General features: G+C 42.9%; 1 protein-coding gene across 1 annotated transcript; it reads left to right on the forward strand.

Annotated features, from left to right (window-relative positions):
- Positions 1-8085: 8085 nt before the first annotated feature.
- On the forward strand, positions 8086-9694 carry LOC121655970 (G-protein coupled receptor 4-like). The gene is made up of 3 exons (XM_042010921.1): positions 8086-8277; positions 8465-8637; positions 8712-9694. The coding sequence occupies exons 1-3, from the start codon at positions 8221-8223 to the stop codon at positions 9253-9255; spliced, it is 774 nt and encodes a 257-aa protein (XP_041866855.1). The 5' UTR covers positions 8086-8220; the 3' UTR covers positions 9256-9694.
- Positions 9695-12450: the final 2756 nt, after the last annotated feature.

Consider the following 12450-nt stretch of genomic DNA (forward strand, 5'->3'; position numbering starts at 1 on the left):
ACGATTTGATTAATAATAATAATAATGGATTAGATTTATATAGCGCTTTTCAAGGCACCCAAAGCGCTTTACATTGTGTGAATCCATTATTCATCCACTCCTCACTCATACCTGGTGATGGTAAACTACGTGTGTAGCCACAGCTGCCCTGGGGCAAGCTGACGGAAACGTGGCTGCCATTCTGCGCCTACGGCCTCTCCGACCATCACCGAACATTCATCCACACATTCATACACCAGCGATGCCAACACTGGAGGCAAGGAGGGTTAAGTGTCTTGCCCAAGGACACAACGACAGATAACTGCGGGAGCGGGAATCGAACCGCCGACCTTCCGATCGTTGGACGACCTGCTCTACCGCCTGAGCCACTGCCGCCCCAACCTTAGTTAGCACACACGTCACATGTTTCCTGTAAAGTTATAACGGTGATGTTTTGGCCAGTGCCTTATCCTTATTCCATCAACTGTTTGCACTTTATGATACGTGTTTGTTGCTACAGGCTGCATATTTCATTAAAGGTTTAATGAACTACCATCTTAATTGTCTTTATTTTAGTTAGCATATACCTCATAATATAATCATATGTAAATTAGATGTAAAATCTAGGTTTTGTATCCAATTTATATATGATCCGATTAGTCGACTAATCGAAAAAATAATCGATGACTAATCGATTATCAAAATAGTCGTTTGTGGCAGCCCTACTCTGTAATGGATCAGAAAACTGGACCACAAATACTAGTCAATACTACGGATTGGGTGATGAAGGATTTTTATTGTAACGATGCAAATAATCCAGGAGGGTCTGGTCACAAAGTCTGTTTTGCCCGCAGAGGGAATTGAAGCCGGCCAGGAGGTTACAGGAACCGAGATGGTTGCGATGAAGCTCCGCTGGGCTATGGAGACTGCTGAACCAAATCAGTGTTAGTTGGATCTGATAGTGATAAGAGCGGAGATGTCCATTCTGGACAAATCCTAAGGAAAGAACCAGGTAAATCCTCCAAATGATCCAAACGGGACAGAGACAGGTACTGTAATCCAAATCCAATATCCGATTTCCAGTTTCCAAAATCCAACAATCCAAGGGTCAGAGTACCGGCAGAATCCTAATGACAGACAAACTGAGTTACCAGACAGGTAGGGATGTTATGCTCGAGCAGTCTGCTCGATCACGTGTCGAGCATGTGACACGGAAGTGTTGCGAGCATTGTCTCTGAGCATTGATTCAGCATGCCAAAAGTCACGTGATAGACCAAACGAGGCCTCGTTACGTCATCAGCGCGTATCGAGCAGCAAGCGGGATCTTTGAAGGGACCGGGCTTGTCAATCTCTCAGATTCCAAACGCTGAGGAGATCGCGGGTTTTTGAGAGGAGATTCTGTAGCGATTGCGCGACATTACATTTTGAAAACAAATTTAGGAAAAGCATCACATCAGCATGAGCTTATATTGAATCACATTTAGCTTTTAGAGATTTGGGGAAAAGACGCCGTTGCCAGAGTAACTGCTGAAGAAGCTCGGAGTATGAGAGAAGGACGGAGCGGGCGGTGCCTTCAACATCACAGGTAAGCTTTATTCCCCTTTCTTTATATAGATGTTTTTTAAATAGCCTTGCAAAGAGCAGACTTTAAAGTTAATCATAAACTTCAACCAGAAGCATCAGAGGAAACGTCTCAGTCTACAGCTGCAGAGGAAAACTACAACCTGCAGGACCTTAGACACCAAGCTGGTTTCTGATCACCATCAGCAGAGAATTTAATGATTTTAAACTTGGTTAATTACAATTTTGTTCTTGTGTTTCTTTCAGGTGCAACCTCTCCAAAGCTGGAGAGTTAGTGTGCCAGAATAGGAGCAGACTGAAGCCTGACAGAAAATACGTTTTTTAAATAAAAATTTATGACACATCACAATGTTGCCAGTTTTTTTTTTTCTCATCATACATTTCAAGATTCAAAGTGTCTTTGTCATTTGCACAGTAAGGAAACAAGTTTCTCTGAACAATGAAAATCTTACTTTGCCGTCCAACCTGAATGCCATAAAACATTATAAAATAAAAATAAACAATAAAAAAAAAAAAACTAGATAGACGATAAAAAAAACTGAGTAAATAATCTATGTACATAAATGTGCAGTGAGCTATAAACTGTTGTTTCACATTTAACAACGATCAGCTATGCAAACGAAAACAACTCATGAGGTAGACAAAACACGCATTTGCAATATGTATTATAAATAATAAGACACATAAAACAGCAAACAATTTTATTACAACTGTATAAAATAACTAACACAGTCACTATACCCGTTACACAAACACTCCTTCCCTCATGCCTTCTCACTGAGTAACTACTATCATTACAGATTGTTTACTTAAGTTACACCACAATTCTGTTACCTAAACAAATGTTACCTAACACCCCTCCTTGTTATTTATGTGAACAACAGAAAATAAATATTCACTTGGATGGTAGATTACATATCGTTTATTGAACACGTATTCAAAGTTGAGATAGGAATGACAGATGTGAGGTGTCAATGCCGTCCTTCTGATACATCAGACTCCTACAGCCAGCAGATGGAGCTCTTTGGTTTGGTCAAATGATTCAGAACACTAAGCCATTTTCAAGCATTTGGTTCAAAGTTGGCTCGATGATTCATGAGGCCGCGCTTTCACCATCCCTACAGACAGGGGCAGGCAGAATCAGGGAATCCAGGTCAGAAAACGGGTCGAAGATTGGAACACAGGTTAGCAGGCAGGAAATAATGGCTGAAAACGTGCAGGGTAAACTGAGACAATCTGGCAGGGAAGAGTTGTCACTCACAGGTATATAAAGTACCTAGCGCAGGTGGAGCGCATCAGCAATCAGAGGCAGAGCTGGAGGAAGTATGCCTTCAGGGACGGCTGGGAAATCCTGACCCCAGCCAAACACCGTGACAGCCTTTGGAGTCCCACAGGCCAAAAAGGCCCGATAGGACTCCTTCTTCATCTTGACGGCATCCCTTACTGCTGGTGTCCAACAACGAGTTCGGGGTTACTGCCACGACAGGCACCGACGACCTTACGGCTACAGCTGTGGCTGGCCGCCTCGACAATAGAGGCACGGAACACAGCCCATTCGGACTCAATGTCCCCTGCCTCACCCGGGACATGGTTGAAGCTCTGTCGGAGCTGGGAGTTGAAACTCTTTCTGACAGGGGACTCTGCCAGACGTTCCCAGCAGACCCTCACAACACACTTGGGTCTGCCAGGCCTGACTGGCATCCTCCCCCACCATCCGAGCCAACTCACCACCAGGTGGTGATCAGTTGACAGCTCCGCCCTCTCTTCACCCGAGTGTCCAGGACATGCGGCCGCAAGTCTGGCGACACGACTACAAAGTCAATCATCGAACTTCGGCCTAAAGTGTCCTGGTGCCAAGTGCACATGTGGACATTCTTCTGTCTGAACAAGGTGTTTGTTATGGACAATCCATGACGAGCACAGAAGTCCAACAACAAAACACCAGTCAGATTTAGATAAGGGGGGCCGTTCCTCCCAGTCACGCCCCTCCAGGTCTCGCTGTCATGAGTATTGAAGTCCCCCAGCAGAACGAGGGAGTCCCCGGAAGGAGTGCTCTCCAACACCCCCTCCAAGGACTCCAAAAAGGGTGGGTACTCTGAACTGCTATTTGGTGCATAAGCACTCGAGGGCAGTGGTTCCAAAGCACAAGCCCTTGCATCGAGGTGAGTCCAACTATATCTAGCCGGAACCGCCCAACCTCGTGCACCAGCTCAGGCTCCTTCCCTGCAAGAGAGGTGACATTCCACGTCCCTAGAGCTAGCTTTTGCAGCCGAGGATCAGACCGCCAGGGTCCCCACCTCTTGCAGCTGCTCAGCTCACAATGCACCCGACCCCTATGTCTTCTCCCGCAGGTGGTGAGCCCACGGGAGGAGAGGCCCATGTCTCCCAGTCGGGCGCCCCATGGGCAAAGGCCTGGCCACCAGGCACTCGCCTACATGCCCCACCTCTAGGTCTGGCTCCAGAGGGGGGCCCCGGTGACCCATGTCCGGGCAACGGAGACATTGGTCCTTGTTTTTTTCATCATCATAAGGGTCATCTGAGCCACACTTCGTCTGGTCCATCCCCTAGACACCTGTTTGCCATGGGTGACCCTACCAGGGGCATGCGCCCCCGACAACATAGCCGTTAGGATCGTCAGGACGCACAAACTCCTCCACCACGATAAGGTGGCGGCTTATGGAGGACAAAAACTGTCAACATTTTAGTCTAGTTTTAGTCAGGACAATCATTTTACCCTTTTACTTTTTGTGTCAGCAGATAATATTGAACATTGTTAGTAGAACATTGTTAAATGAAGTTTAACATTATTAAACTACATTTAACAATTCATTTAAAACTTTTATTTAAAACATAACTATCCTATTTTATACAGAAATAATTGCAGGCATTTTTATGTTTACATGCATTTATTTACATTAATGTTGATGTCAATTGAAACCAAATGTCCTTGTGATGGTAACCTGAAGACAAACAGAACAGCATTTTATGTCACCAAATAAACACACTGGGATGCTGCTCCTAGACCCATGGTTCCTTTTTTAGCTTGGAACCCCATTTTGATGACCCCAGACATTCAAAACACAATTTTACTTACTTTTATACCACATTAAGACTATTTCATGAATGAAAATGTAGGTTAAAGTTGTTTTGAATTAAGTGTGGCGTATTATTTAATTTTATCTAGATGATTTGTTTTAGTATGCTTTAGTTTTTAGTTTGTATCCATGTGTAGCTGCCCAGGTGTTTTGTGTTAACTATAGTTCGCTTGCAGCTCCTAGATTAGCTCATACTTCTGTCTGCTTTAATTAAACTTGCAATCCAACTGAAAACATAGTTGCCCGAGCAGTTTAACGTATCTAAGTTAACATAAATTCAACTTTACACACAATTTTATCAACAAGTAGCTACTATCGCTACAAGCTATGAAGCTAGTAAGTTAGCCAGCGGTGTGCGGTTGGTTTACCGTTATTGTTGGAACATTACAGCGGTGGTTTAATGTTACATTATAAACCACCACCAAACGTTTTGTTAACTTACCGCAATGTCTTTGTGGTGAATTGCGACGTGTCTCTTCATGTTTGTTGTCATAAGGTTTTTTTTTCTTCTACTCAGTGTAGCGAAAATGGGTCCATATATCACGTCTTCTCTTTCTCTTGGGCTCCGTGCAAAGCATGGCCATTAATGTTTTACTTTTAGCCTTTCGCCGTGAATCCACCTCCTGTCTGTCCCTTGTGTTTGTGCGCCTGCCTGCTGCAGGTTTGAAAGAGGGTGTGTGTGTGTGTGTGTGTGTGTGTGTGTGTGTGTGTGTGGCTGAAAAGCCGAGGAGGAGGAGGCGGAGACAGGATTTGACAAAATCATATCATACAATTAAATAATATAATTGTTGTCTCGTCTTTGTTCGTGAACTAAAATGTCCATAGATTTTAGTCCAGTTTTTATTTAGTGAACTACATTTTCATCTCGTCTTTATTAGTCCACGAAAATACATTCTGATTTAGTCCCAGTTATTGTTTATTAATGGGGATTTTAGTCTTGTCTAGTCTAGTTTTCATTCGGTGAAAAATGTGCGTTGTTAATGAAATTAACACTAGGGACAAGGTTTTATTTCTTCACCATAGTGATGCATCTGTCCCTAAAAAGTCTTTCTCTACTAAGCCTCCTCTCAGATCCGTTCACTAGCATAGACAGGATGTTCTATAAATGGGCGGGACATTTTCTAAGAGAACTGATTGGTCAGGAGGTGGAGCTTTTATTCTCACTGGTCTCTGATCCAGAACATAACCTGAACAGGTTAGTCATTCAGCCTAAGTTACCATGATGATGAAACCCATAAGAAGTGAACCAGAGTTGTAGTACAGAAAACCAGGGTTAACCCTGAAGTTACCTGGATAGGAGAAAATCCAGTACAGGCCTCAGGTCTGATGCAGGATTCTAGCTGATCAGTAGTTCGTTGGACCTTCGTTGCCAGTTTTCCACTTTGCCTCAGATCATTTTAAATGAGCTTCAGTCCAGAGAAACAGGATTTATGAAATGTTGGGGGAGCTATATAATACTGACAATAAAATGTATGCTGATTGCTCACAAATTCACTGTAGCCTAAAGTATGGCTATGGATGCTGTAATTATTGTGACCACTGAAGAGTGGCGGCGCTCCAAGTTAAACTTCCTGTAGATCTACGTTAAATGCAAAATAAAGGAAGTAAATGCGTAAAAGGTAAGGTAAGACCTGCTTTAACTATTTACAATATGGGAAACTATCATTGCTCATTATATTGTGTATGGCAAGCATCGCTATGTACGTGTGTGATATGTGGGGAATATTAACTATGTAAGTTGATCTTCGCAAAAAAAATGGTAAAAAATTTTTTTGCAAGGGACATATGCACCTGTTATGTATTATTGTTGCATAAGAGTTGTTAACCATTATGTATTGGTACGCCTATGTTCTGTGGGGCAAGCTATAATATCAGCTGGCATCATGTTCTTACTTGCCGAAAAAAGATAGGAAATGCAAAAAAGCGGCTCCCCCTAAGCCCACGGTATTGTTCGCACTCTGATTCCAGCATATAAACCTCTGATCTGCAGGACGAGACCAACCACCAAAACAGTTCAGGTATGGACTGAGGAGGCTTCTTCAGCACTTCAGGACTGTTTTCAACTCAGACTGGGAAGTGTTCAAAGATGGCTCAGACCTGGAGGCCTACACGTCATCCGTTCTGGACTATGTGCAGTTCTGCACTGATGCTGTTCTGCCCACAAAGTCCATCAAGGTGTTTCCTAACCAGAAACCATGGTGTGACAGCACAATGCGGTCTCTGCTCAAAGCTCGGGATGCAGCCTGCAGGTCAGGTGATAGGCTGGCCTACAGCAGGGCCCGGCGAGCTCACCAGGTGAGCTCCACTCTAAGGAGGATCAACATCAACAATGCTGCAGGACCAGATAAGGTGACAGGTCAGGGTCTGAAGCTGTGTGCGCATCAGCTGGCTGGAGTTTTTCTGGACATTTTCAACCTGTCCCTGCAGCTCGCTTCAGTTTCTATGTGTCTCAAGTCTTCCATCATTGCACCTGTGCTGAAAATATCTGCTGTCACCAGCTTCAATGATTACCGCCCTGTCGCTCTGACACCGGTAATCATGAAGTGCTTTGAGAGAATTGTCCTAGGTCACATCAAGGACATCATCCCTGCTACTCTGGACAGACATCAGTTCGCCTACAGGGAGAACCGATCAACAGAGGACGCAGTCTCATTAGCACTGCACATGGCCCTGACTCACCTGAAGCATCCCTACGTCAACACCTACGTCAGGGTGTTATTTGTGGACTTCAGCCATCGACACTGTGATCCCGGACAAAGTGACGCTGAAACTCCACAACCTGGGACTGCCTACCTCTCTGTGCTTCTGGATCAGAGACTTTCTCATCAACAGACCCCAAGTGGTGAGAATTGGGTACTCCACATCATCCACACTGATCCTGAGCACAGGCTAACCTCGACTCAATATACGACAGCCTGGTCCAAAGGAGGGCCGGTCGTATAGCTGCAGACCCCACCCACCCAGGACACGATCCACCCTCTGGAGAGACGTACAGGAACATCAGAACCCACACCAACAGACTGAGACACAGCTTCTTCCCCAGAACAGTGAAATCCATCATCCCATCCCCTTACACATCCGCCCCCCATCCACCCATAGACTGAGCGTTGACCCCTGCAGACAGACATTCCCACTGCACTGCACTTTAATACTGTGCAATATGTGTGATATATTCATCCCGGTCACTTTAAAGATTTGATCTGCACTGTTACTTTTATTCTTTTTTTCTGTTTGTTCTATTTTTATACTTTTATACTTTATATTTTTTATATTTATGTGTCTTACAAAATTTCATTGTGTCTTGCGTAATGACAATAAAGATTCTTGATTCTTATTGCTCGAGGAAAGAAGCTGTCCCGGAGTCTGTTTGTCCTCGGTTTAATGGACCTGGAGCACTTTGACCTTTGAAACAGGAAGTTGACTATAAAAACTGTAGCATTCAGACCCTGTGGAGACTGGCTGTGTGGACGGATCAGATAAACGCCACCACAACCCACTGATTGTAGTGCTGGTTAAAACAATCAGATCGGACAATGTTAGCGCACAGAAACAGCCCATAATACTCATGTCCTATGATGAGGCCACTGTGAATCTCTGTCAGCATGCGCTCTGTGGAGAGGAGGTAAGATATGACCAACATCTTCTCACCCAGGTTGTTCTGAGCACCCAGAAGGGAAGTTACTGAACCACCATTTGTACATGTTGTTTCTGAGCGATGACACTGATGCCATTTTATAGTCGCATTTAGGAGGTAAAGTTCAGTATATATTATAGAAGTTTTATTTCCTTTTATAAATGTTTTGCTGCAGGTGCGAAAGGATCATGTAGCTCCAGTCTACATCATCAACCTTCTGATTTCTGATCTACTTCAGCTCTGCTGCATGGCCGTTTTCCTCACCACCCAATCAGATGCTGCCAGATTTATCTACTTCTTTGGTCTGATTTCCAGCGTTGGATCCATGGTTTGTGTTTCCCTAGAAAGGTATGATTTCTGTTCATACTGTCCCTGATGATTTTACAATGACATAAGTCTGATGTTCCTCTCTGTTATTGCAGGTATTTGGCCATCACCCAGCCACTGTGGTACAGATTCAGAAGAAACATTAAGACCTCTGTGGTGGTCTGCATCATGGTCTGGGCCATCCCCTGGATTTATGCCCTCCCTCTCTATTTCAAGGCTAATTTTCCAGTTATAGTCACCATTTGTGGGGTCTTCCTCCTCCTGCCCCTCCCCCTGTTCATCTTCTTCCTGGTTGGGACCATTAAAGCCCTGTCTGCAGCTCGCAGCGTCCCTGCTGATGAAAAACGAAGAATTGTGGCCATTCTGGTTGTGCTGCTGTTTATTTACATGCTCCTATTCCTGCCCAGCATCATTTGGTTTTTAGCAGGCAAACACAGATGTAACCAGAGTTTCTACAACGTGGCTTTCACTTTGCTTATCTTCAGTCCTCTTGCAGACTTGGTTATGTATATTTTAATCCGGAAAAGTGTCATGGACAAGTTTCTGGTCTCACTGTGTTGCTGTAAAATGTCTAACAATCCGCAGACGAGCAGCATGAGTAATGACAGCATGTCAGCTTCTTGTAATCAGGTTGTATGAGTCTAAATATGGATGTTTGAAGCTGATGCTGCTCCTTTTTTCCTTTACTTAAGCTATATGATAAAATCTTGCTGTATGTACAGTAATAGTTAAAAGTTATCTAGAAAAGTTGGGATACTTGTGGGAACTGGTAGCAGCGACTTTCAAGGCTTGATCGACTTTCATTGCTGCAGAACAGTTTTTATTTGTTCTCTGAAATGTTGATTATACATTTTCAGCTTTGAGTAAACTTATAATTTTTATTTAACTTCTGGACGTTGACCACTCAGCTGTACCATTACTGGACTGGAATGCTGGAAGTTCAACTAAAAATCTGAAACTTTGGGGGTAAAACAGTAACCAAATTAAACATTTTTATTTATGACACTTTTCAGACAAAAGCAACTCAAAGTGCTTAAAACAAAGCAGTCAGGGACAAACATTTACGTACAAACAGACAATTACAGTAGTAGCGGTTTAAAAGTTCCCATCCAAGCTGAAAGCCAGCCGAATACCTGCAGGCTTCCAGCCCAGTTCCATTCCAGTTCCAGCCAGCTGCCTTCCAACTTCCAGCCGCCAGAGAGGCCCCCTCCTTCTCCTGGGAGTGTCGATGTTTTAATCAAACTCCACCCATTCCTTGTAATATAGGGTAGACCCAGAAGATGGCGCTTCTCTCACAGACTTCTCATCGCCCGTAGTCTGTCAGATTTTATCTGAATTTACACTGACCGGCAGAGGCGCCACTCAAAGCACCTCTGATGGCCAGTCACAATTCATAAAAATGCATAAAACTTAATACATAATCATCGTTTGACGTGGAATGTGAAATTGTAACATGCTTGTGCGCTGCCAATTGTTTTATTCAGAAATGAATGCTAGTAGGTTAATAAAACCTTTCAAATACTGGATCACAGCCCCTAGCTCTATTCTCAATAGGATGTATGTATCATACTGATTAATCTTTTAATATTAGCATTATTAACATAGACAAATCAGATTTGGATCAAACAACACAGAATCTGTTTGAGGTAGCTAGGAAGGGTTATTTTATTCTCATATTATTTATTTCACCTCCATAAGAAGACAGGGCGACAGATAAAAGCCCCACGCAGGATCGGAGATAATTTCTTCCACTTCAATGTGTCTAATCGCGGGGGGACATCCAACACTCGCTGTGCTGCGACTTCCTGCTCGCCGGGAATCCCGATTACGTCACCCCTCCAGGTGGGCTATTCCCCGACACGCTCTGATTACCATTCCAAAAGGTACTGTATGCAGCCCCCAACTTGAACATGCGCCTTCTTCAACATTCGCACTTGCTCCAGAAAATTACCATCTCTTAGGCTCCTCCACCACCACTTTGACTGTGGATTGATATGTAAATGAGCCGCAATAAGGCAGCTGAAGCAGTGACCCAGTTTTGTGATTGTTGCACATTGGGTAAGAGTGGTCAAACGAGTCCAGTTTGTGTTGTCATGCTACCAGAAATTCAGTAGGCTAGTCGGTCCTAATGCAGTGAATTTCCATGTTAATGTTGCCAAATTCAATAGCATAGCAAGAGATGAAAAAAGAAACAACGATATTTCTTCAACATGTTAACCAAAATATTTACCTCTTAAAGCATAAACCAAGTATTTACAACAAGCAGTGTGCTTTTTAACGTTAACGTGTGCCATAGCCTACTGCACCGCTGTTCCTCCTTCCAAGTCTTCTTTTTTATTATATTGTTGTTTTATCATCTGAATATACTACAACAACACAGAGAAAATATATGAAAGTTTATTTTACGCTGGTATTTGCGCAGCAGAGTTTTCTGCCGCCGGATTTGTAGTCCAGGAACGGAGAACACAGCTGCTGCCAGGAAAGGTGGATTACATTTTGTTAAAGCACAGCAATCTCCGAGTAGCCTATTATAAATACCCTCTCAGTGGCAAAATAAAACACACTGGTCTGGTTTAGTCTTCACTCTGAAATGGTTCAGTCAGAGGAATATAAAGCTGTTTTAAAAATGTTGAGCAAGCTTAAAATAAACATTCATAGGCTATCTATGTGTTTTAGATTAACACAATGATAAAACAACAATAGGCTATAATAATGGAAAAGAAGCGGTGCAGCATGGCAATGATGCGTTAATGGCTCGGGTTGCGGGTTAAACATCAGTCTGGTTCGGATTTAAATGGAATAAATACATTGGTGACGAGTCGGGTTCGGGAGTCATTCTAACGGGTTAGGGCAGGTATGCGTAGCAAAACAGAACCGTGCAGGACTCTGCTCTAAGCAGTTCGGACTTGGTTGACCTGGAACCATTTGACAATAAAATCTGGAGCCATCCTGCAACGCGCTTGCTTAGGCGTCCAGTTAAACCGTGTTTATTCAACCAGTCCCTACTTCATTGCATTCATTCTTTCCTCATAGCCTACGTGCACATTTTTTTCAAGATTGTTTATGTCAGTTTTGTTTTGGAAAATGAAAAAGGAGTCTTTGCGCAGAACTTATAACATTATTCTAATCTTGCCACTTGCCTATTTTATTATTGTGTATTTTTGTAATAACATGTAAATTCACTGCATAGGAACCAACTAGTCTACTGAATTTTGTGTGACAACACTAACAGAACTGTTTTGACAATGCAACAATTACAAAACTGCGGCTCATTTACTTATCAATCCATAGTCAAAGTGGTGGTGGAGGAGCCTTGGAGATGGTAATTTTATGGAGCAAGTGCGAATGTTGAGGAATTTAGCCTTTGTTCAAGTTGTGGGCTGCATATATGCAGCCCACAACTTGGTATACCTTTCAGAATGATGATAAACAGAACAAGACACACCAAACCAGGAGCTAAGACCACGAAGTTCAGCATCATGCTTATCTATCTTTGGCGTTTTTACACCAACATTTTTATACACTGGATAATGATAATAATTATCGATTAAAGTCACGGATAAAACTGCTGTTGTTAAAACACACCCATCTCTTACAAAATCTAAAATGTAAAACAAAAAAAACAACAAACAAAAAATCTGGATCACTGTAGAAATATCTTTATTCATTGCTGATCATCTGGCCATTGAAGCGTTTTTATTTGGAATTGGGAACAAATATTTTCCACCCTGTTATATTCTGTTCCACTCTGTTATGTTCCATTCCACCCTGTTAGTAAGGTGTTTTTTAATTTTTTTTTTTTTTACTAAAAACATTGAGGACTGTGAACCTTGT

This window comes from Melanotaenia boesemani, chromosome 16 (assembly GCF_017639745.1).
Source record: "Melanotaenia boesemani isolate fMelBoe1 chromosome 16, fMelBoe1.pri, whole genome shotgun sequence".
In the NCBI taxonomy this organism is placed as follows: domain Eukaryota; kingdom Metazoa; phylum Chordata; class Actinopteri; order Atheriniformes; family Melanotaeniidae; genus Melanotaenia; species Melanotaenia boesemani.